Below are 25959 nucleotides of genomic sequence, written 5' to 3'. Positions count from 1 at the left end.
TTTGAGATGAGCGACACAGAAAGGATTGTGATCACTGTGGCTGACGGTGGTGTGATTCCGACGAGTATTGTGGTGGAGGATGGTCAGTGGGCGTTTAGAATCTCGTTATCTAAAGAAATTGCTCCGACCATGGTCCCGCTGACTGGGACTTATGCTGGAAATGGTGATTTGGGATCATCGGCGGTGTCGGCTGCCTCCCGTTTGGTTCGCAGATCTGGTGGTGGAGGTAGATCAAAGTCGGAGATCCAAAAGGCGGAGGTGCAGCACAGCCAGACTCAAGGTCAGGGACGTGGGAGACACCACGCGCCTCAAGCGAGTGGCAATGGGAAGGCATCTCATGTGACACGTGGTCGGAGGAGGAACGACGACCGTTGTGAGTGGAAGACAGCTGCCCCTCCACGTGCTGAGCCTCGTGACTCTCGGCGTTTTTTGAATTCTAATTCTTTTGGGCCTAATGAGGTTGGGCTTCTTTAACGTGGGTCTCATGTTAAAGGTTCAAAAAGGCCTGGCAAGGAAAAGCATGAGGGGGGTGGTTCTAGGCTTCCTTCTGGGCTGGGGCGGCCCTCAAAGCCCGCTAAAAGGGATGGACGCCTCAAGCTTGCTGGGCCTTTTGTTGTTACTGGACCAGCCTAGGTTAAGCCAAGATTGGCTAAGGAGAGGGTGGTTAAATGGGGCCCAAATAAAAACCTCTCAATTTCATTTCAAGGTGGGCAGCCCATTTCAGAAATGTATCATAGCCATTTTTTTCAAGATTCTTATCCGGACACATCTCAGAGAAGCTCGGCATCACGGTCTTGGTCGAGGAGTGAAAAGACGAACTGGGCGAAGGTGAGTTTGAGCATGACGAAAGGGGATGGGGTTTGTCCGAAGTCTTTCCGGCATGGTTCGTGTTGTCAGAATCGGCTCTCGGGTAACAGATTTGATCCTCTACAGTCTGGGTCTTTGGGTGAAGAAGATAATGGTGATTTTGAGGCCATGAAGGAGGAGGGTCTCTCTCGGAATCTTTTGAAGCATTCTAGAAAGAAATGGACCAGAAAGGACAAACAGAAGTGGGTTGCCCGTAAGGATTCTTATCCGTGCCAAGGTAAGTCGTCTTTTTCTCATGTCCGGAACGCTCCATCAGTTTCTATCTCTTCTTTTATTCCTTCTAGTGAGTTGTTGAGAAGCAAGGGGGAGGAGGATTTTGCTGGGAGGCAGCAGGTGTTGTCGCCTGTTATAGAGGGTGACTCGGTGGATGTGAGGAGGTCTACGGTTGGCTCTGATTTTGGGGATGTTGGGCCATCAGAAAGGGATGGGACGGTTTGTTTGTCTGGAGACAGGGATTTCAACTAGTTGTGTGCCAGGTTTGCTGAGACATGCTCGGAGTTTTCTTCCACGTCTCGGTATAATGATTCCTCAGGGGAGGAAATGGGCAGGTCGGCCAAGCTTCTTTTTGAGTGGATCGGCAGGGTCTTGTTCTCCTCTAAAACTTGGCCCAATGACTTATTGGAAGGGTTCTGCGCCTGATTTGGTGACTGTTTGTGTGGGCAAAGACATCCGTATTTCCCTTAGCGATGAATCAGCTTCTCTTTTGGTAAAGGAACTGCAGAGGCACAGATTTTCGCCTGATGTTCAAACTATTGATTGCAATCTGGACCCTTTCAAACTGATGTTCAAACTATGGTGAGGACTGGTCTTCTCATGTGAAGGAAGCAGTGGTGGATAAGGGAGTTGAGGGAGATGGGAGCAGGTCTCTTGATCTAATGTTGTGGGACGAGGAGGGTCATGCTAACTTGGGGGTGGTGGACCCACTGGCTATTGTTCTTCCAGAGGATTTGGGCAGTGAGGTGTGTAGATAGAAAGCTGAGGATACTGGAAAGGAATGGGTCAAGGCTAATATTAGTGTTACTAGTGAACTTCTGGGTGTCTCTTGCAACGGCAATCGGGATCAGGCCGTAGCAATTCTTTAGGCTACTGCAGAGGGGAGAGAGGGGGAGATGATTCAGTTTTCTAGAAGGAGGAGTCGGAAGAAGAAAAACATTTCTCCGTGAAAATGGGAAAGGGAGCTTAGGAATCTGGTTTCTGATGTGAATTATGATAGGGTGGTTGAGGGGGGGAAGGAGAGGGGAGTGCTAAGGGAGGAGGGAGGGGTAAGGGGGTGATAGGGGAGAATGTCTCCTTATGAAGCTATGACTTTTATCTTGGAATGTCCGTGGCCTCAATGGTCCGGGCAAGAGAAAGGTGGTGAAGATGGCGGTGAGGAAATGGGGGGTGCAGTTGGTGTGTCTTCAAGAGACTAAGATCGATTCTATGACTGATCGGATGGTGAAGAGTTTGTGGGGTAACCGGTTTGTGGAGTGGGAGGCGCTGGATTCTGTTGGGACTTCAGGCGGTGTTCTCATTATGTGGGATAGAAGATGAATGGCTAAGGTGGATGTTTTTCGAGAGATTTTTTCTCTATCTTGTGCCTTTGTGATGGAGGAGGATGGTTTCACTTGGAGCTTTTCTAGGGTGTATGGGCCAGTTGATGATGATGTGAGGGGTGGTTTATGGGAGGAGTTGAGTGGGGTGAAAGAGAGGTGGTCTCTTCATTGGTGTGTGGCAGGTGACTTTAATGTGGTGAGGTTCCTGGCAGAGAGATCTTCAGAAGGTGCATGGACTCGGGCTATGATGCACTTTTCTGACTTTATTGATGGTCATCAGCTTATTGATCTTCCTCTTGAGGGAGCTTCTTTCACTTGGTCCAGTGGAAGGGAAATACCAACTCTCTCTCGTCTTGATAGATTTTTGATCTCCGGTGACTGGGAAGAGAAGTTCCCGGATATTGTTCAGGCTGTGTTGACTAGGGTGACTTCGGATCACATTCCTTTGGTTCTGGATTGTGGAGGGTTGAGATCTCGTTGCACTCCTTTCAGATTTGAGAGTATGTGGCTTCGTGTGGATAACTTCCAGGGACTTGTGCGTTCGTGGTGGGAGGAGAACCTGGTGGTGGGTACGTCGAGTTTTATTCTTGCAGGAAAGCTTCATATTCTGAAAAATAATCTTAAAAGGTGGAATAAGGAGGTTTTTGGGAGCTTGGAGTGGAGAAAGAATAGGGCTTTGGCTGATATTGCCGAGATCGATAGACTGGAAGGGGAGTGTGTTCTTTCTGAATCCCAACACAGTAGGAGAGCAGCTTGTCAAGCAGAATGTGTGGAGATTGCAGTTTTGGAGGAAATTTCGTGGCGTCAGAAATCTCGGGCCTTATAGCTCAAAAATGGAGACCAGAATACCAAGTTTTTTCATAGAACCGCTAATGCTCATAGGAAGAATAATCACATTAGGCGGGTGTGTGTGGATGATGCAGTTTTGACTACGGAGGAGGAGGTGCGTAGCGGTATTGTCTCTTTCTACCAAAAGCTCTATTCTGAGCCTCTTCGATGGAGGCCGCGTCTTGATGATCTTCACTTTGATTCTATTTCTACATTGGAAAGAGATGGGTTGGAAAATCCTTTTTCGGAGGAAGAGGTGCTGAAGGCCCTTAAGAGCTGTTAATGGTGATAAGGCTCCAGGCCCGGACGGCTTTACTATGAGATTTCTGTTGGAGAGCTGGGAGGTGGTCCGGTACGAGGTGATGGGCACTTTTCATGAGTTTCATTCCACGGGGAGGTTTGAGAAATCACTGAACGCATCTTTTATTACTCTTATTCCTAAGAAGGGTGGTACTTCTCACATTAAGGATTTTCGACCAATCAGTTTGATTGGATGCATTTACAAGCTCATCGCAAAAGTCCTTGCATTCTGTTTGAGGGAGATCTTGGATGGAGTTATTTCTGAGTCTCAGAATGCTTTCATTGGGGGTAGACAGATCCTGGATTCCGCTTTTATTGCCAGTGAATGTGTGGATTCTCGATTGTGTAGTGGGGTTCCTGGGGTTCTATGTAAGTTGGATATCGAGAAAGCTTATGATCATGTCTGCTGGAATTTCCTGTTCTACTTGTTGGAGAGGATGGGTTTTGGTGAGAGATGGAGGAAATGGATTGTTTCATGTGTTTCCACTATCAGGTTTTCGGTGTTGGTGAATGGGTCCCCTGCGGGGTTTTTCGGTAGCTCTCGCGGTCTGAGGCAGGGGGACCCTCTCTCCCCGTTCCTTTTTATTATTGTTATGGAGGCTCTTAGTAGGTTGATGAGAAGGGCGGTGGATTTGGGTTTTATCAGGGGTTTCAAGATCGGTCCCGACTCTGTTCAGCAAATGGAGATTTCTCACTTGCTCTTTGCGGATGACACTGTTGTTTTTTGTGAGGCAGAGGTGTCCTAGTTGAGGTATCTGAGATGTGTCTTAGTTTGCTTTCAGGCTGTCTCTGGTTTGAAAGTCAACGTGGGCAAAAGTGTGCTTGTCCCTGTGGGGGAGGTTCAGGAGGTGGACACTCTGGCCGCTGCTTTAGGCTGTGGGACACAACGTTTCCCTATCTCGCATTTGGGTTTGCCGCTGGGGGACTCAGCTAGGAGGGTGGGAAGTTGGGACCCGGTGATTGAGAGGCTCGAAAGAAGATTAGCTGGTTGGAACTGCTTTAGGCTGTGGGACACAACGTTTCCCTATCTCGTATTTGGGTTTGCCACTGGGGGACTCAGCTAGGAGGGTGGGAAGTTGGGACCCGGTGATTGAGAGGGTCGAAAGAAGATTAGCTGGTTGGAAAAAGCAATCTCTCTCCAAGGGTGGTAAAGTTACGTTAGTGAAAAGCGTCTTGTCAAGCCTTCCAACGTATTTTCTTTCGCTCTTTCGAGTTCCAGCCTCGGTTGTTGGCCGTTTGGAGATGTTACAACGAAACTTCCTTTGGGGGGGTCGTGGAGAGGAGTTTAAGTATCATCTTGTCAGATGGGAGCAGGTTTGCAGGCCTTTTCAGTTGGGCGGGCTTAGGATTAGGAGATTAGCCCCCTTTAACAGTGCTCTCCTCGGTAACATGGCTTTAGAGATTCGGCAATGAAAGGCATAGATTATGGAGAAGGCTATTTCCTGTCGCTTTGGGGAGGAGAGAGGGGGGTGGTTAGCTAGGCCAGTCAGTTCTGCTAGTGGAGTATGGGTGTGGAGGGCCATTGGAAAAGGATGGGACGAGTTTTCCAAAACATGTTAGATTCAAAGTTCGGGATAGAAGGTTTATCCGGTTTTGGGAGGATCCCTGGTGCGCAGATAGGCCTCTGGCTTTTTTGTTTCCAAGGCTGTTCAGGATTGCTGTTGACAAACATGCTATGGTTGCTAACTGCTATCGCTTTGATAACGGGAGGTTATCTTGGGATGTGCGATTTTGGCGATCTTTTCAAAATTGGAAGTTGGATGATGTCACTGGCTTGTTGGCTCTCTTGTACAGACAGGAGGTGGAGGGCACTGGTGTTAACTCCCTGTTTTGGGTGCACTCTTCTCAGGGGATGTTCCAGGTCCGGTATTTTTTTGTGTGCCTTTCTGGTTTTCATGGTGCTTCCTTCCCGTGGAAGACGGTGTGGTTGTCTAAGGCACCTCTTAGGGTGGCCTTTTTCGTGTGGACTGTAGCTTGGAGCCAGATTTTGACTTTGGATAACTTGAGGAAGCGAAGACATATTATTGTTAATCGGTGTTGTCTTTGTAAGTTGAATGGGGAGTCAGTGGATCACTTGTTGCTGCATTGTCCTGTGGCTCATGATTGTTGGAGTCTCATTTTTGATTTGTTTGTTATTCATTGGGTTATGCCTCGGACATCTTAGGAATTGCTGGATATTTGGAAGGGCCAATGGGTGGGGGCTCAGGCGAGAGTCTTCTGGAGGGTAACCCCTTTTTGTGTTTGGTGGAGCATTTGAAAAGAGCGGAATAGAAGATTTTTTGATGGGAATGAGTCCTCCATTGGGGTGTTGAAATTCTCTATTATTTGTACTCTTTTTTGTTGGGGTTGAGGGAGAGATTTTTCCTCCATTGAGGATATTGTGGACTTTTTGGGCTCCTTAAGATCATAGTTTTAGTTTTTTGTATAACTTGGGACGCGTTCCCCTTTTGAACGCCTTTTAATACATTTTACTTATAAAAAAAATAAAAATAAAATAAAAATAAAAATAAAAATAAAATGTGGGAAGGAACGAGAGGGTGCTCTTAATAAGAGTGACCTTCCCCCTTTTCGAAAGATATTGTTTTTTCCATCCCGCCAATCTTTTTTCATACCTGTTAATCACCGGATCCCAAGTCCCCACTCTCCTAGAGGAAATTCCCAAAGGTAATCCCAGATAAGGGAGTGGAAAAGCACCCACTCCACACCTAAGAACAGCAGATAAGGAGGAAATATCAGAGATATCACCCATTGGGACAAGCACACTCTTTCCAACATTAATCTTAAGACCAGACATTGCTTGGAAGCATGTAAGAATGCACCTCAAATATCTGAGTTGGGAAACATCTGCATCACAGAAAACCAAGGTATCATTTGCAAACAACAAATGGGATATCTCAATCTGGTTAGCGACATCTCTGCCAACGGTAAACCCCCTTATGTAATCCAGATCCTCTACCTTTTTCATTAATCTACTCAATCCCTCCATGACAATAAGGAATAGAAAAGACGACAAAGGATCTCGTTCTCTCAAACCACGCAAACTTGGGAAAAAACTAGCAGGAGAGCCGTTCACAAGTACAAAGAACATAACTGATGAGATGCAAGATTCAATCCATTTTATCCATCGATCCCCGAACCCCATTCTCCGAAGCAAGTAAAGAAGAAATTTTCAATTCACGTGATCATAAGCTTTCTCGATATCAAGTTTGCATAATACACCAGGAACTTCACTCTTCAACCTGGAGTCAACACATTCTCCTGCGATAAGAACGGAATCTAAAATCTGTCTACCACCAACAAAACTGTTTTGTGACTGCGAGATAATTCCATCCAAAACATTTCGCATTCTAAGAACAAGGACCTTGGCAATAAGCTTATACATACATCCCACTAGACTTTGTCAAGGTATTACATTTATATATGATAGTTAAGGTGGTTTTGCGATTTTCATATTATTCTGAATTCATCTTTAAAATCATCCAAAATCTTATAAGTTGTAAGGCCAAGCATGTTTCTCATGATACTTTTTATGTCCATATTGGTATAGGTTTTAGGTAGAACATTGTTTATGTAGATTGTCAAGGGCTATAGCCTAATGGAATAAGTTTTAGGTAGAACATTGTTTATATAGAATGTCAAGGGCTGTAGCTTAATGTACTTCTTCACCTTACAAAGTAGAAGATTAATGGTTCAATTCTCCATAGGGGGTAAAGTGGGTGTCTGGGAGTTTAAAGTAGATAACCCCCTTGAGGAAATAATTAAATTTGTACAAATGCAAGACAAGCTTAACTAAGGTGGTCCAGAGGAAAATTAGGCCCAACATATAAGCATATATTTTGCTCCCCAACATGTTCTGAATAGACACAAGCTCAAGAACCATTCAAAAATTGACCGTTGAGAGGCTCTGCACAATATCTGGTTACCACAAATGTATCATTTGAAGTCAGAGACCGTTAATGGGCGATGGTGGATCAGGTGGTCGAAGGGGAGGACAAATGAGTGATGATGGGAGGTCCCATGTTCTCCAAACAACCCTGGGCATCATTGAGTCTGATAATGATTCAGAGAGTAGCTTTCCTTTCACAAAGATGAGTATTTTCGATAAACCAGAGTTTTGTGAAGAAGAAACTTCCTTGAAGATTGGTTCATTGCGTTGAGTCCAAATGTGGTAAATTGATGCTGCGAATGCCGCTTGTTTTGATGGTAAGGCCCAGTGGACGATGTCAATTCAGTTGAGAGGCTGAATGTGAAATATACATAGCAATTGAATGAAGCTCCCTATTGGGGATGAGAAGGGGCATCTAGAGAATAGATGGTCCCGAGATTCACTAGAGGGAAGACACTAGAGAAAAGTCAGAGAGGGCAGTGGTTAGGGATTTGCATGTATGTTAGACGATTTCGGAAAGCAAGCCAAAGAATGAACATGTGTCGAGGGATGGAGATTGGGTTCCGCAGGAGGTGTTACCAGGGAACAGAAGGGAGAGGTTGGGTTTGGAATATCATAGTGTGTTTGAGAGAGAATTTCCCATTTTGAGATGGAATCCAGATGAATTGGTCTGATCTTAAGGGTATTGGTGGTGGAAGGGAACTTAATTCAGGCACCCTGGATTGAAAATTAGGTGGAAAATTCCATGAAGTCCCATTGCATGTGGAGTTGAACTTGATGTTTGAGTCAAAGCCTGATTTTTGAATTGCACTTAGAGGACATTCCATTTGTTGTGCCAAAAGAAAGTTAATTCCATTCTCAACTGTGATTCTAATGAAGTGCTGGATTAGAGGTCTGAGTTGAAGAAGCTTGCGGCAACTCCATGAGCACTTCTGGGGAATTAGAGGTCTGAGTGATTCTCTGTCTCTGTCTCTGTCTCTGTCTCTCTCTCTATATATATTTGTTCTCTGGGAATGCAATTTGGGCATTGTATAGGGCTTAGCATTGTTAGGTTATTAATACTTGGGTTGATTTAGGATTATTAATCATTATTATTATTATTATTTTGTTTTTGAAAATTCATTTAATTAATTAGAGTTAAGACATTTCTTTTGATCTATAGGTTTTAATGAAGCTAATTCAAGACGTCAGAAGACATATCATCTTTCAAGTATTAGACACGCCACCAATTAGGGTTCTGATTTATGCATTCCCATAATTCATCATGCCAGCATTGCATGACATACACCATTTGAATCAATAGTTACAGTTCCTACAATTGCAAAATCAAGTTTAAAGTGACCAGGGAATTCAATAGATCAATCTCATTGGAGGACCCTCTGAAACAGTTTAGTGGATTGAAGCTTCTGGAATATGTTTCTTAATTTTTTTTTTTTTCCATAATTGGTACTCACACACCTATGCCTCCACTGAGGGTTGAGCCTTTGACTTTCCTTTAAGAAATAGGGGTTTGGCACCGTTAGGCCATTGGCCCGTTGGTAATATGTTTCTTATTTTGTTTTTAACTCTAATATCCTAATTCTGTTGGACCAAAAGCCTATATCCTAATTCCTAACTCTAATATCCTAATTCCTTTTGCAACGACACTTGGGAGTAAGCTTGGTTGCCGGAAGACCTCTTAGAGAAGAACTAAGCTCCTTGGGAGATTGATTTCAACTTCTTGCCATCGTCAAAACCAACCCAATCTAGTTCCCCATCGGATGTTGATGCCAAAGGGTGGCTGAGAGAGGGAGAGAGAGATGGGGATGGTGGTGGGTGGAGAGAAAATGGTTGCGTAAGGTGAGTTAGGTATAACAACACCACGAGTGGAACGACGCTTGGGAGTCGACACCGAAAGACCTCTAAAAGAAGAACTAAGCTCCTTAGGAGACGATGTCACCTCTATGATTGGAAACAATGGCATCCAGCATCTTTCAAACGCAACTTAATGTTTTGAACTCTTCAAAATACTCCCAAATTTCTTGATATATTGCCTTTTGCAACATTGCTAATGTCTTTTCTTCTTTTTTCACACAAATCTTGTTGGACATGTCATTCTTTGGCTTTTCTCCAACAACATCCCACAAATCACATGCTTTGAGGTATAAAGTCATGATGATTTTCATTCTCTTGTAATTAGAGAACATCATTTTTTACTAAGTAAATACATTTTTCCCTATTCATCCTCATCAAGGAGAAACATGTTTTTCTCAAAATGTTGAACCTTTTAGGATCAATTTTGCCAGACCTTTAGGATCATCTATAGGTTCTGACCATGGAACCTTGGCTCTGATCATGACCCGGCTTTGATACCACTTGTTTTTTCTTTGATACCACCTTGTTGAAAATAAGTGAACGGGCTAGAGACACACACCACAATAATATGGAAGAGGGTGATGGTGGTGGGTGGAGAGAAAATGGTTGCTTAAGGTGAGTTAGGTAGAACAACGCCATGAGTGGAACGACGCTTGGGAGTCGACACCGAAAGATCTCTCAAAGAAGAACTGAGTTCCTTGGGAGACGATGTCAACTTCTCGCCATCGTCAGAGCCACTTCGATCTAGTTCTCCTATCGGATGTCGATCCTAAGAAGGATGGTTGAGAGATAGAGAGATGGGGATGGTGGTTATAATGGTATAAAGAATATATCACCACCCTTTAAAGAAGTACTATACGTACATATGGTTATAATGGTATAAAGAATATATCAAAATTCTTTCCTTTCTTTCCTAACAAACAAAGTAACACATTACCTCATTCCCATCACTTCTATTTAACAAAACAAAAATAGGGAATGTGGAAGGACACTATCCCTTCTTTAAGAAAGTGCATCCAACTCCTCTCCCTCCCTTTCATCCAGTTTTCTTTCTTTCCTACCAAACAATACACGTATGAAAGGGTAAACTCAGTGCACGAAGCTTTCGTCATTGTGAGGTTTGAAAAGGGTTATATGTATGCAGCCTTATCTTCGCCGCATGCACAAGTATCCCTCCCAAATAATGAAATAAATGTTGCGTCAAACACGCTATATGATAAAACTAGTTCCCTTGTCTACCTACCTTTCTCCGTCTCTCCCTTTTTTTAATTTCTAACATCTCATGTCTGTTCTTTTTCTTTTTCTTTTTCTTTTTATTTTTTTTATTTTTTTGGTGGGTAAGCATCTCTCCAGTTGTTATTTTATTGTCTGTTTCTCATGTGTGTGCATTGGGGTTTGTTTGGTACAAATTGAGGTCAAATTGCACTAAACTTCCCTGTACTTTTAAAAAGTTGTAAAGTACACTCCAATACTAATTTTTTGGTAACAAACCCCCTCAATTTACCAAAAGTTGCAAAGTTATTTGGTGGACGGATGTTGGAATTCTTATGTAAAAGTGGTCACATACAAGGCACGCGACATATAGGATGATTGTTTTGATAAGGAAAAATTTCCTTGCATATGCCCATTTTACCATCTACAATTGTTTTTCAATAGACATGCATTAGGTTAAGCGTTAAGGTAAAATGGACATGCATAAGGGTATTTTTGACAAAACAATTAGTTCATGAGTCACGTGTTATACAAGACCACGAATTCCAATATTCTTCTGCTAAAGGGGGGTAAAATGCTTTATGTTATTTAAATGTCACCGTAATTAATTAAATATTGTAGAAATAGTGTACCCTAAGTAACCAATAAAAAGTGTTAAAAAAATAAAAAATGTAATAATAATTAAAGAATTTTAGAAGAATAAGGAAGAGGTAGGAAAGAGAAGGAACTAAAGTAAAAGTTTATCGAACATTCTTTTGTTTTTTTATTTTTTTATTTTTATATCAAGGGTTATAATGTAATGGCACATTTTTATTTTTATAATTAGAAGGTCGGGGAATCTATTCCCATATATGCGAGCAATGTGGGTGAGTGAATTTCATTCCAGGACAAAAAAAAAAAAATTTCTAAATTTTCAATCTATTTTGTTGGTTCCATATCAAAGAATTGGAGGATGTACATCTTTATCCTCATCTTTCTTGCCTTTATCCTCATATGAATGCCGTCGATTACATGATTTTTTTTATATTGTATTACAAGGTATTTTGCTTATTATATTTAACTCTGTTAATGTCCATTTACTCCAAAAGCTAAAGTTGTTAGGGAGGGTGTAATTTAAATATATATATATCCTTCAACATGCCCCATCACATATGGTCATCTTTTGGTCCAACATGTGTTTTTTAATTTTTTTAATTAGGGTGACGGTGATGTTTGAATTCAAAACCTTTGGCTCTGAAATCAAGAAGAAAAAAAATGAGAGAATTGTGTAAATGCTTGAATGATATAAATCACTCATTCATAACTCTAGTATTTATAGATAAAAAAAGAGAGAGCACATGTTCATATTACAAGAAAGGAAATTAAATCAAATTATAACATATTCTATGCCATTATTTGTGGATATCAAATCTCTGCCAATATGGTAAGTTATTTCATAAATCGTAGTTATCATAGAGTATATTAAATCTTTGTGTGCTAACTGTAAATTAAATATGAAGTTGTGAAAGGTTTGAGATAAGTAAATATGATATGAAGTTCTGCAATCATCGCCGTAGATTCTAAGGTTTTTTTAGATCCTTTTATATTCTATTCTAATGAGATAAATATGTATTAGCTAAAGATTAGCTATATATTTTAATTACGTTTTTATATAATTGTTGTTTTATATAGTTATACAAATTATTATTATTTTTTCTTTTTTGGTGATTAGCCAATTCAATCGCAATTATTGTTGCATTATTTTTGTTTCTGTAGTTTCTTCATACTTTAATCTTATTTTATTATTTGTTATTAAGTTAGAATTCTGGTGGCAGGAAAGATTTGCTATTGGCGAGATGGGAAAGTGAAATATAGGGGGAAATTATTATTTTTTTCCTAATTGAGGAGAATTGGGACGTGAGGTTTAATCGCGAAAAAGTAAAGTGAATCAAGTAGGTTTGTAAAAGATAAGTAGGGTTTGGGTATGAGACGTGGTTGGTTGTTATTGGGGGATATTTTTTTGCACAAAATGTAAAAAAAAAACCTTTAGAGATAAAAATAGGTAGTTTAAAATTTTTGTGTAAATTTACTCTACCACATTAAATTTACACAAAAATATATACACAACGGTTGTAGATGCTCTAATGTATAAAATTATTGTGTATTTTGCACAACCCTTTTACACAGTCAATGTCAGCATATTTTATATCTCTCCCCCCCCCCCCCTCCTTTCTCATTCCATTAATAAATCAACCATATGTTAGGTAAGTTTATAAAAATTATGTGAGGTCTTAGGTATGACACGTGATTGGTTGTTGTTATTGACTTATATATTTTTACACAAAAAATATAAAATAATGGCTGGAGCTAAGAATAATTAGTTCAAATTTTTTGTGCAAGTCTACTATGACACATCAGATTTATAAATATATATATATATATATACAGTCCCGTTCAGTTGCTCTTTGGTGTGCAGGAAACAATATACGCGACTTTTATTTCAGTCGTAAGATGAAATCCAACAACTGAAATTGAAAACAACTAATATTATTTGTTTGTGATTTTTTAAAACTCCAAAACCACTCAAGTGTTTTAAATAAAATAGAAGAACTTATAATAAGGACTGATTGTTTCCTGTACGGTGATTTAAGTGACGACATGGAGATAAAACAACATTCCCTCTTGCACCTCAAGCTCCCAAAATATACTCTTGCCTGTGGTGAATTTGACATTATTAACCATTTTCTTTATTTGGGGAATTTGTGTTTTTGTGTGTTGCAGTAAGGGTTCGGCATGCTTACGGGTGGATTTTCATAGTTTAATTTAGTTTGATTGTGTTTAAAAATTTCTATTCTTCTTTTAATGAAACTACTGCACATTACATATGCTATAAAATTATATTCTTCTTTATTAAGAATTATTAAGGATAAGGATATTTCTTCATACAAAATTTTTGACAGAAAACTTATATGTTTATCTCTTTTCTCTTTATTCATAATTACTAAATCCTTCTCTATTGTAAAAAACAATAATAATAAAACACTGACTACAACTTATTACTTTAATTATGGAAAAATACAATAGTGTGTCCTTTTAAAGATTTTACCTCCTTATTATAAGGTCTTCTATTTTATTAAAACACTAGTGGTTTTGGAGTTTTAAAAACACAAACAAATAATATTAGTAGTTTTCAATTTCAGTTGTTGGATTTCATCCAACGACTGAAATAAAAATCGCGTATATTATTCCCTGCACACTTGGAGCAAATGAACGGGACTGTATATATACCATTGAAGATGCTCTAAAGGAAGAATAGTTGTAACGTTTATCATTGGAAAAGAAAATATTATAGATGGAAAGAATAATGATAAGTAGTAGGATTTATGTGAGTGACAGAAGTTGTCATCCAATGTGGTCATCCCCACTCACACGAATTTAGTTGGATACGTCTAACTCAGACTTTGTATCATGACTCTAGATAGAAATGAGTGCCTAGTGGTCAAAAACTAAATTAGGGCTTAAAGATTAGATGTGTTTGTAGAATTTCAAAATTTTAATATATGTATAATGAAAAAAAAAAAAAAAAAATTGAGGGGGAAAAATGAAGGGCAATTTTAGAATTTCAAATTATGTTAAACTGCAAAAAAACTTAAAATTTATAAATAAATAAATAAAAAGTGCAAAAAACATCCCTACTATTTATTTGAAAATATATGCAAATTGTTCCTCTAATATTTGTTGACCATCAATTTTGGCAGATTTTCTTATATATATATATATATATATAAAGACCCCCAAAATACCATTAATATACCCTTAAAATTGAAATCTGTATTTTTTATTTTATTTTGTCTTAAGGCATTTTAAGTACTTCATTCTTTAAATTGATAAAATATTCTTATTTGCTCAATTTCGAAAATGTATAGATTTTTTTTTTTTTAAAACACTTTACCATACAAATTATTATGAACAGAAAATGAAAATATAAAAAATTTGAAGGGGCACTTGCCCTCGCCCCTACTCTAGGCCTGCTCATGAATCAAATTTAATTGGAATGTGGGTCCAATATGGTCCATAAGTTGAACGTGAATTTTGAATGTTAGCTAATTTGTGGGTCTTAAAATTTTCATAAATGTCTTGAATTTTAAAGAAATTTTTATAACTCAAGTCTTTGAAATATTGGTTGAAGCATTCTCAATGTTTATTTTATTCAAAAAAAAAAAAAAAATTGAAGATCCCAAAAATAATTTTTTAGCTCTCTATGGTCCATTAATTGTGATGTTTAGTATCCACTTTGGATATATGGCCGAGCGGTTTACTCACTGGACTTTGGAGCTTAGCAAGCCCAAGGTCTGGAGTTCGAGTTTCGTTGGGTTTTTTTTATGACTAGCTTCCACTACCCTTGCAGTGACTTACCCGGCCCGAGTGGGGAGACGTCTTTCCAAGTCCTCAAGAATTAGTCGGGTTGTTGAGGGACCGTAAGGGTTCGTGTCTTCCCAGACACCCCGGTTTAACTAAAAAAAAATTGTGATGTTTAGTGAATGGACGTCCTCTCTAATTCTGCTCATGTCTCTTTTATATGCTTAACTTCTTATTATTTTCTCCTTTGTCAATCTATATCAAAAGGGAGAGAGTCAATCATTAAGGGAGAGATAATTCTTTTGGGGGTGGTCAAGGGGAGTTTGCCTGCTCATCATTCTATTTTGATTGTTTATGCTCATTATTTATCATTGTCAATTTCTGACAAAAAGAGGGAAAGAAGGTGCTTGAGACTGACATGTTAATTTGAGGAGGAGAGTGATGTTGTTTTATGATTTAAATATTTGTTTATATTTTTCTTTATTAAGTTTGTTTTTTTTTCCTCTTATGTTGCGTTTGGTATGTAGGAATGGAATAAAATGCAAGAAGTAATGAAATAAGAATGGGAATGGAATAAAATGACCATTCTTATTCTATTGTTTGGTTGTAAATATCAAATGTATAGGAATAGAATGATAATAACCATTTTAATGTTTGATTGGACTAATTTAAAATTTAGAATGGAATAAATTTCGAATTGAGTTCTCCAAAATATCCATCTTTGTAACAAATAAATTAAATTAACACAATGACATTTTTTTATAATTTTTTTAAAAATAAATGGTGGCAGTGGCGATGGTGGATGGTGGTGACTATGGTGGTGGAGGTGGAAAGTGGTAATGGTGTAGGCGGTTATGTTAGAAGACGGCAGTGGTGGCAATGATGGAAGGCGACGACGACGGTGGTAGAAGGCAGTGGCAATAGTGTGGTGGTGGTGGAAGGAGATAGTGGTGTAGGTTATGGTGGTAGAAGCTAAAGGAGGTGACTGTAGTGGTGGTGGAAAGCAGTGGTGGTGGCGGTGGAAGGCGGCGACGGTGGTGGTGGAAGGCACTTGTGGAGTTGGCGATGGTAGAAGGGGTGGCGATGGTGGATGGTGGCAATAGTGGAAGGCGGTAGTGGAGGACAGTGGTGTAAGGCATTGGCGGTGGTGGCGATGGTGGAAGGCAGTGGCGGTGGCAGTAATGGAAGGTGGTGATGGTGGTGGAAGACGACGGTAGGAGTGAAAGGCGGTGGCAGTGGTGGTGAAAGGCCGTAGCGATGGCGGTGGTGGAAGACACTGGCAGTGATGCAAGGAGGTGATGGTGGCGGTGGTAGTGGTGGAAGGCGGTAGCGGAAGTGGAAGGCAGTGGTGGTAGTGGAAGATGGTGGCAGTGGTGGTGGTGAAAGGTGGTGGCAGTGGCGGTGGTAGTGGTGGTGGAAAACAGTGGCGGTGGAAGGCAGTGGCTGTGGAAAGAGGTGGCAGTGGTGAAAGGCAAGAACGGTAGTGGTGATGAGAGGTGGTAGTGGTGGTGAAATGCGGTAGCGGTGGTGGTGGTGGAAGGTGGTAGTGGTGGCAGTGGTGAAAGTGGTAGTGGAATGTGGTAGCGGTGATGAAAGACGATAGTGGTGGTGGCAGAGGTGGTGGTGGAAAGTAGTGGACGGTGGTGAAAGTCGATGGCGGTGGTGGTGGTGAAAAGCGGAAGTAGTGGTAGAAATAGGTGGTGGTGGTGGTGGTGAAAGACGAAGGTAGTTGCGGTGGAAGGTAGTTGCGGTGGAAGGTAGTGGCGGTTTTTGGACTTAATACATAAGGGCTTTTTGGGAAGTTGATTTTTTTTAAAAAAATTTACTTGGGAATGGAGTAGCCATTTCAAAGGTTTAGTTGTGGAATGGATTTTCATTCCAATAGAATAACCATTCCCATTTTAAATTGCATACCAAACAAATAAATGGTTGGAATGAACATTCCATTCCTGCACACCAAACGCAATATTAGTTTCTTTATTAAGCTTTCACAAAGGTATTTTAAATTTTGTATCGTAGAATATAAGGATTCATCATATTTTATGAATATAGGTGTTCATCATATTCACAAATAACTCAAATGCAGTGTGAAGCTTCAATTGGTTCAACTATTTTTATTTTTAACAAACTAGTTCAGCTATTTTTATTTTTGATAAATTTATGAAAATGCCAAAAAGAAAGATTTGAGATATATGATTTTGTTTTGGCAAATTTCGTGTTCAAAACGAGTTCGATCGAGTTATAATTTTCATTTTTTGTAAGTTTTGATGTCGGAAGCGGAACAAAAAGTGCAAGATACTTCGATTCGATAAGAACAGCATATCAAACACCTATGTTAAGTGAGGACACCTTATACATATGCTTATATTTGGTTGGGATTGCAAAATTCAGGTTTTTATGTTTAAATGTCGTTACAGATGCCTCGATAGCCTAGTGGGTTAGTGCATTCGATGCACTTTAAAGTGTTAGATTTTGACTCTCTGCATCTACTAATCTAACTTCCAACACTTCTTACCTTGTAAAAAAAAAAAAAAAAAAAAAAAAATTGTTTGAATTTGGTTGGCTAAAAGTGCAGCCGATCAAACTTTCAAGGTTAGAACTTCTACAGAATCCAACTGGACCCACTTGTACAATTTTGTTAAATTTAAACTTCCTTTTTAATTAAACTTGTGGGTACTTTGATCGTTTTTTACCTAATTTTCAACCTTCTTAAGGGCTCTCAAACATATATAAACACTCTCATTTATTAAAAAATACATGTCCTAGAGAATATCACTTTTACAAGAGAACTTTTGAGAAGGTTTTTCACACCAAAAAAAAAAAATCATCCTCGACTATTGTGTATATTTTTTTCTTTTCTTTGAGAGCACATATTATTGCACGTGAAGGAATTAAGATGGTTCGTGTTCCTCAAGCAACCCCTGTGCAAGGATTAGGGAGTGAGTCAGAAGTTTGTAACAATTGGAGGAGGAGGAGTAGGAGTAAGTCCGAGGCGTCTTGCAACTTGTTCTTGTAGAGTTGGGGGGGTGAGCCTGAGACAAAGTCTATTGTACTTTGCTTCGAGATAGTTGATTTTTTCGCTTAAGACAACTAAGTCTCTATGATTTTTTCACGATTGAGTTTTCATGCTAAAATTTTGGTGTCATCTTTTACTTTATTTACTGCTTTGTGCTATTGGTTTAGTTTTTATTTAGATAAAATTAAAATAATAAAAAAATCGGACAAATCATCCCCTCTAGGTTATTATTTTGAAATTAAACTTTCACAACCATTCCGCATAGCGCAACTCACATAAAACCCTTCCACCTGAGTAACCTCAACGAGCTAACTCATTTAAATTTTTAACTAAACACTTACTTTTTCAACTATAAGTATGACATTATTAAATGCATTTAATTGAATAAGTACTTAATTTCTTTTTTTAATTTTTTTTAACTGACAAGAAACACGTGCACGCCCACTTTTTGCCCCTATGGGGACTTGAACTCTCAGGTGATCAAGGAAATACAATTAGGTTACAAGACCCTTGATAAGTATTTAATTTATTTACAACTAAGTACAAAATTGGGGGTAAAAAAATAACTTAAATATGATGTTTCTTAGGTTTTTATCATATATATATAAATGTATACAAAAATCTTTCAATAATCATGACGACATGGTAGAGTATCATAAAATGAAAAGTAAGACTTCGTTATAATTCTCCATTTATTTATTTACTTATTCTTTCCTTCTCCTTTACTTCACTTGAGTCTAATATTAATGTGGATTATGTCATATTTTTCACTAGTGTAGTTATTGATATCATTGCACTTGGCCAAATCATATTAATTACTACGTAATTGCTTTCCTCTCATGCCGTCTCTAATTGATGCTAATTTTAGTTTTCCATTTAATCCAATTGTTTAATTGTATGGACAATACTATCCCAATCTCCATCGTACTAAATAATTGTTTTATAATAATAATAATAATAATGTTTGTTAAGTGTAGACACCCCATTTTATCCCTAACCTTAGAAAATTTCAAAGCCCCGCATCACTACTCTCCCAAACATACCTCAACCGTGTGATATCCCACAAACATTTCAATATTTCTTTTAAAAAACAAATTGCACTCACATAGTCAAATACTCTGATAACAACAGTCCAATGTAGCGCCAAAGTCGTTTGGTATAAAACCAACTACTTGACTAGTTTATTGATTTCGGATGATCCAACTCAAGTCCCAAATATAGAGCGAGGTCTCGAATGTACCAAAATCATGAGTAACTAGCACAATGGCGAGGTTCTTCACAATTACAAAAAGAAAAATATAAAATAATAAAACTAAATAATAATGATAATAACCATAAATACTCTAGATTGGGGGGCCTACCTCTTAAGCAAACGCCCTCAACCCCATGGGGGCCTACCTCTTGAGCAAGGCTCCTTTTTATTGGGATGGAAAAAACAAAGGGTGAATTGGGCCACATCACCCACTTTTCCCTAGAAATCCAAAATTGCCCCTCATTTACCATTCACACTCCTATCTCTATAAATACCTCTCAATTTTTACATTTCAGGGCTCACTAACCAAGAGAGGTAGTATGCGTAGTCAGAAAAACAAGATAGTCTCCCTTAGTGTAACGGATAGGTGCTTGCCCATTTACCCAAAAAGTTAAGCTATTGGGTAGTACTACATACCCACCCATTAATTTATACCCATTTCACTTCCCATCCGAATTCGATGTGGGACAAGTCTTCCCTTGTAACACTCTCCTCCACCCGAACTTACAATGCCCTCATTGCGGTCGGGCTACCCTGCCTACTCGAGTGGCTCACTTGGATGCCTTCCGAGCCGGGCGCTTAATGTGGTACCGGATCAAGGACTGAGTCTGGATCTGATACCAACTATAACGAGTAGGCGCTTGCCCATTTACCAAAAGCTTAAGTTATTGGGTAGTGTTGCATACCCACCTATTTATACCCATTTCAATTCTCATCCGAATCCGATGTGGGACAAGTCTCCCCTTGTAACACTTAGCCTCTACCAAGTTCCCTAGTTCTTTTCTTAAAGCTCCGACTTAATTTTCAAGTCCTGCACCCATAAGGAGTTGGATTAGAGTAACCGGTTTAGAGTAGGAAGCTGGCGAGTGTAGCCCTTTCGAATGTCCCTTTACATCGAAAAAGAACAAAAGGCATTTCTTAAAGCTTTGGTTTGATTTTTGAGTGGTACAAGCCATAAGGGATTAAATTGGTAGGATCGATTTAGAATAATCGATAGCCGGGTACAGACTCGTCTGGCATCCTTCTATGTTGAAAAAGAATATGGACCATGGGAAGTCCTCACCAACACGATAAAACTCTAGTTCTATCTCCGAGTGATGCATACCATAAAGGGTTGAATCGGAGTAACATGTTTTTTGTAGAATGTTAGCGGGTGTGGACTGATTCGGATGTCCCTCGGAAAATTATAATAAATTATGTAAATTTCAACCTTGTTAACTCTCCTGGCCTATGTTTTAAAGCTCCGATTTAATCTTTAAGTGGTGCATGACATAAAGGGTGGAATCGAAGTGACTGGTTTAGAGTGGACAGTTAGAGGGGTGCAGGCCCTGTACAAATGTCTTTATACTAGAAAATACAAATAGGTCATTGGGCAAATATCACACATGCATGAACCTCTCACATTTTTCCACATCTCTCACAAGAGGGTAACGTGGAATGATTTAATATTTTTTTAGTTAAAAGGGTAAGTTGTATAAATAAGGAAAAAGTATGTACAAGGGGGTCCCAAAGGGACAACACAAAGCCAAGAGGCTAATAGAGCAATGCAAGAAACTACAAACATCAATGAGTATAAACCAAAACAAAAGGATCAAAGCAAAAAACTAGTATCCAACATTCTTTTCACAAAAGCAAAGCAAAAATATGAACATAACCAAGGAGAACCATAGCATCCTTGTGTGAAGAGAAACTGTAAATCCTCTAAATTACTAAGCTACCTATGGTCAACAGAGGACCTTAGTTGAATTGAGGCCAATCTGCTTCTGTTGCATTTTTTGATTTGGTCAATGACATGGTGAGTTATGGTAGCCTTATTTTTGAATGCTCTTGCATTTCTCTCCAACCAAATAAAGTAAATAGCAGTAAAGAAAAGGAGTTTGTGAACCAATAAGCCTTTAGAGCTCTAGTTAGTAATGCACCATGCAATAAGATCGTGCCATCAACTAGGTCTAATGTAGAACCTTACAGTGTTGAATGAAGTTCTATATCTAAGACTCCTCATTTGCCAAACACAAGTAATAAACATTAGTGTAACGCTTAAAAAAGGGTGCATAACCTACATAGAGAACTAACCAAACAATGAAACCATGTTTGGGAATATGGTATTTAAACCATGTGGTATGGTGCCAGGGAAAAATGAAGGATGGTGGTAAAAAATACTTAATAGTATAAGAGATGAAAAATGACTTTGTTAGTGAAGGTAACCAAAGGATTGTATCTAGTTCAGTGGATGGACGAGGTTATATTGTGTGACGTTTCGCAATTTTTTCGTTTTCTCATTTCGGATATTTTTCGATTTTTTCTGAAATGATCTATTTATCGCCTCGTTTTGCGTGTCGAACACCGTGGGGTGTGCCGTGTGAGTCCTGGAAGTTAATTAGGGCCTTTCTTCAAGTTCAGGACTCTTAAAAATGCATTTTCAGCAATGTCGTCATTTTTCAATTTTTTGGGCCGGGGGGTTTCGGGTGGGACCCGTACTCGGATTTTTTTTTGGCATCATGGCACTTTATATATTATTATTGGTGTACATTTATCTGGGTAGGTGCTTAGAAGTGCAATTGTGGCATGTATATACATATATATATATATATATATATATATATATATATATATATATATATAAACAAGAAGACAAATGGGATATTTTGGGTCAATGGGACCCACCTTGACTAAACCACCCACATATGAACCACAAGTCACCATTTTGGGTCATATTTCTTTACCATTTCTACCGAGACTTCATTCTCCCTATAAAATCAATTTCTCTCTCTAAAAACTTAAGCTTTAAGTTTAGATTTCATCTTCTTCTTGTGGAATTTGAGTTTTGCCATTGAAGGTAAAATTGTAGAGTTCGACGAGAGCTACAAAGTGATCGGAGCAGATTTCCAATTGGGTGATCTTGAGGATTTCAAAAAATTGGGGTTTTTTACATCTAAATAGTTAGAGTTGTTTAATTGTCGAATTCCTTAAATTTGGTAGTTAATTGTATGTTTTTACCCCTTTTTAGCATGTTAATTTGATGCTTAAATTGAATGATTTGATTCTAGGCCATTGGCTTATGCATGAGTTCTGTCTAATTGATGTGTTTATATGTTAGTTTTGTGTATAAATTGTAAAGACATGCAATTAAATGGGCCATATGATGAATCATATATTTTTCTTATATGGTGGTGTTGATGTTTTTGGCTATATACATGCTCGATAATATTTTAATGTTTGAAGTATGCAATAAATGTGAATTAATCTCTTTGTGGTTGTATGATTGTCTATTGTGTTACGGAAGCATAATGAGTAGTGATTGATTCTGATTAAAGCGTTTCTATATGCATGGCACAAGGGTATCCATAGGCATTGAGTTGTATGGATGAGGGGCTTGTGTGTGGATATACGAAGGTGTGGATGTGATGTGTGGATATACGAGGGTGTGGGTGTGATATGTAGACATGTGAGTTGTGTGGGTGTGGTGTGGGGTTGCATTGGGCATTTCTTGCATTGCAAGTGTGTGTGGATGGTGATGATGATTAAATGAAAAAATGAAAATGTTGTATGTGAATCCCTCGCATGAGCCCCCTTGCTCTTTTTCCTTATTCATTATATGTAAGGCATGTGATTACTTACTTCTTATTTTTTTTTTTTTTTTTTTTTTTTTTTGCCATATTGTGTTAAGAATGTTATGTAATAACCTTAAGGTTTACCTTGTAAATGCAACCTTATTCTTTGGGCATGTCAAAGCATGTATTTTGGAATATATATATATAATGATATAATTTAATCCCGCTATAATAAACAGATGTTATTTTATCAATATATATATATATGTTTATGGTTGTTTGGGACAGTGTTTGATCATATTAAAGGTTTCATTTGTTAACTATATGATATCAAGTTGTTTGGGCACTCAAACAATGAGAAAAGTTCATTTCTGGGCCATTTTTGTCACTTCTAGGCCTTGTCGACTGGCTGGCAAGGTCCACTAGCCGACTGAGGGCCAAAACAGAGAGTTACCAGGGCCAAAAACTTGTTTCGGCCGGCTGACGCCTTCAGTGCATCAGGATTTTTGACCCAACTTCAAATGATCGTATCTCCTTCATTTTAACTCTAAATTGGGTTAAATTTGAGTCCATTTTCAAGGGTTTTAAATTAGCATTCCAATGGTACAAACCTCACCTAAAAAATACCAATCGCAAAGGAAGTTGTAATTGTTTTAATGAGGACTACTTCGAGAATTTTCTAAACCAAAAAGGGGCATTTTTGTAAAAACATTGTACTTGCACCTAGAACCTCAGAGAATGTGTTTATAAGGCTATGAAGACTTACATAGACTTAATTTGACTCATTTAGAGTCAACTCACATTTTTTCTCTTACCTCAAAATGACCATTTTACCCTTGGTGTCTCCGGGTCGGCTTAGGACCCGGTTAGCGATCCGGACCTCCGAGTTTGGGTCGTTACAAATTGTACCTGAGAGAGGAAGGGTGGGACAACCCATTGATTATTAGAAATTAGGCTATCAACTCCGAAAATCTGTCAAGTTAAAGAATTTCTACATCATTGAGGTTGAACTGGTGAAGAATATGGCTATTTAGTAACCACTAATCCGCCACACCATAGTATCAGAGCCCTTTCTCACTCTATGTTTGATTATACCTCTGGCCATACCTCTCAGCTTCAGTATTATTCTCTATAAACCAGTACTCAGTGTAGAGGCTTTAGCAGTCCAAAAGCTCACAGCTTTGATCAAGTACCTATAAGTCCATGCTACCCAAAAGCTTTCCTTTTTTCTTATAAAATCTTCCAAATGTACTTCAAATTTGCAATGATATTTGACATTTCAAGGTTTGGGAAATCAATACCACCCAACATCCTAGGCGTGTATACCATATCCTAAATGAGGGTTGTTCACTATCCACACCTTGGTTAGAGTGTACCTGACATTAGCTAGTAGGTAAGGGAAGGACTTTCTTTGTAGCATTTGCAGAGGTGGCATGGTGTGACTGAACAAGTCCCAAAAACTTAGGAGGATTTAAATTTGAAGTTTCCAAATCACACTTTGAGCAGAGATGACCAGCACGTAAAAACCTCCTAGCACCTGAAACTCAATAACTAAGGCTAGAATGAGCGGAGAGGGTAAGGATTGAAGCCTTTTAACGAGCTCCACCAGCTCTAATATTTCCATATAAAAACCAACTACTTCTTTAATCTTTAATTGAGCATCGAAAAGCTCATCATCCTTACTCTGAAAGAGAGTCCTCAAACGTGCCACCTCTTCTATAAAATCAAGCTTTAAGGCGTCCATGATCTATGCATCAATACTCTCAAGGAGATACACCACCTCGTTGATAAACAGATTGTTAGGATTGAGAATTGTGTCCTTCTGAAGCGCATTTTTAACTTTTTGATGGTAAAACCAGTCACCGAAGATAGTCATGGGGCGAATTAAGTTGGAGGGTAAGGATTATCAAGATTGTGTACAGAGGAGACTTAAGTATTTTAGTTTAGGTGGTAATGGAGGTTTGAGAGGTAAAGGTGGCTTAGGGTGATGGGAAACAGGTATGTTGTGATGGTTAAGGATAATATGTGATGTTTGTGTGAATTTGGTAGGTGATTTAAGGAGTGATGATGGAAGCTTTAGGATGATACCATGAGAAGATGGGCCATTAAGATAAGAAAGGAGAGGCCGAGAGGGTGGTTTAGGAGAGGGTTTTTCATAAAGGTCTCATGTTCTTTTAAGTACCTTTCTGTAAATGCCTTATCAACATGTAAAATTAATTGTTGTTTCCCTCAAATTATTGCATTTCTTCATTTAATCAGTTTTTTTTTTTTTTTTTCTTTCAAAATTGCATATTTTTCTAAAAATCATTAAAACTTACCATAAGGGTAAAAAAACTTATTTTTCAATTTTTAAAATCTAAAATTATCGGTGGACAAAGGAGTTAAATATCGAATTACTTAACTCCAGATCCACTCAATAGGCAATGAAATGCCTAGGTGCATCATCATATTGGTTTCAAAACTCAAAAACCATTTTTCTAAAACTAATTGAAACTTTTTTGTGAAATTTCAAATGATGAAGACGCAAGGCTATTATATTAAAATATGCAATCGTGATGTTTTCATAAATGCTTTAGGTTCTTAACACATTCCCCTGGCAAAATCGAACCCCCAATCTCACGAATCTCAATAACGTATAGAGCCACTGTGAAAAGGGCCTTTCTAGAAAAGTCTTTTGAAAAATTATTTCAAAATTTACATTTTGTAAAGAATTTATTTTTACCCCAAGGGGTTGGTTTAAGTGGGTAAAAACTTAGCTCTTGTGCCTCAGGAAGTATTAGGTTTAAGGTTCGAATCCTATTGGTTGTAAACAATTCCTTTAGAGGGGGAGTGTAAATATCAATTAAACAATTCCTTTAGAGGGGGTGTGTAAATCTCAATTAAGGAAAGAAAAAAAGAATTTATTTTTAAAGTTAACATAACACACCTAAACCCAATGTTAGATGACTCTTTGAATCTCTGCACTAGGCTGTACTACATCTTAGTTTGTTGCATTAAGGTAATGTTTCAATTCTCATTTTTTCATTTCGAGACATTAAGGGTTTGTTTGGCAGTTGTTTCTGTTTCGGGTTTTTGCTTCTTCCAGTGTACTATAGCAAAGCAAAAGTATGAAATATGTTTGGTAACTTTTGCAGGCAATTTGAATAATACAAAAACGCTTCCGAAAAGAGGCCATATTGGTGCTTCTGGTTACTTTAGCACTGTAGCAAAAACATTGTTCAAAAAAAAAAACTCTAAAATGACTTTTTAACAAGCCATTTAATTTTTAAAACTTGTAACACTTTTTAACCAAATATGTTTTTATGTTTTTAATTCCAAAA

The 25959-nt window shown here is 38.5% G+C and overlaps 1 protein-coding gene across 1 annotated transcript; it reads left to right on the top strand.

The window, feature by feature from the left end:
* Window positions 1-2400: 2400 nt before the first annotated feature.
* LOC132292248 (uncharacterized) lies at window positions 2401-3513 on the top strand. Its single transcript, XM_059790342.1, has 2 exons — window positions 2401-3205; window positions 3326-3513. The coding sequence occupies exons 1-2, from the start codon at window positions 2401-2403 to the stop codon at window positions 3511-3513; spliced, it is 993 nt and encodes a 330-aa protein (XP_059646325.1).
* Window positions 3514-25959: the final 22446 nt, after the last annotated feature.

This window comes from Cornus florida, unplaced genomic scaffold (genome assembly GCF_030987335.1).
Source record: "Cornus florida cultivar Cherokee Brave unplaced genomic scaffold, ASM3098733v1 CherokeeBrave_3.0.0_Hap2_scaffold_61, whole genome shotgun sequence".
Lineage (NCBI taxonomy): Eukaryota > Viridiplantae > Streptophyta > Magnoliopsida > Cornales > Cornaceae > Cornus > Cornus florida.
The sequence above is the reverse complement of the archived record's forward strand: the minus strand, read 5'-3'. Positions and strand labels throughout refer to the sequence as shown.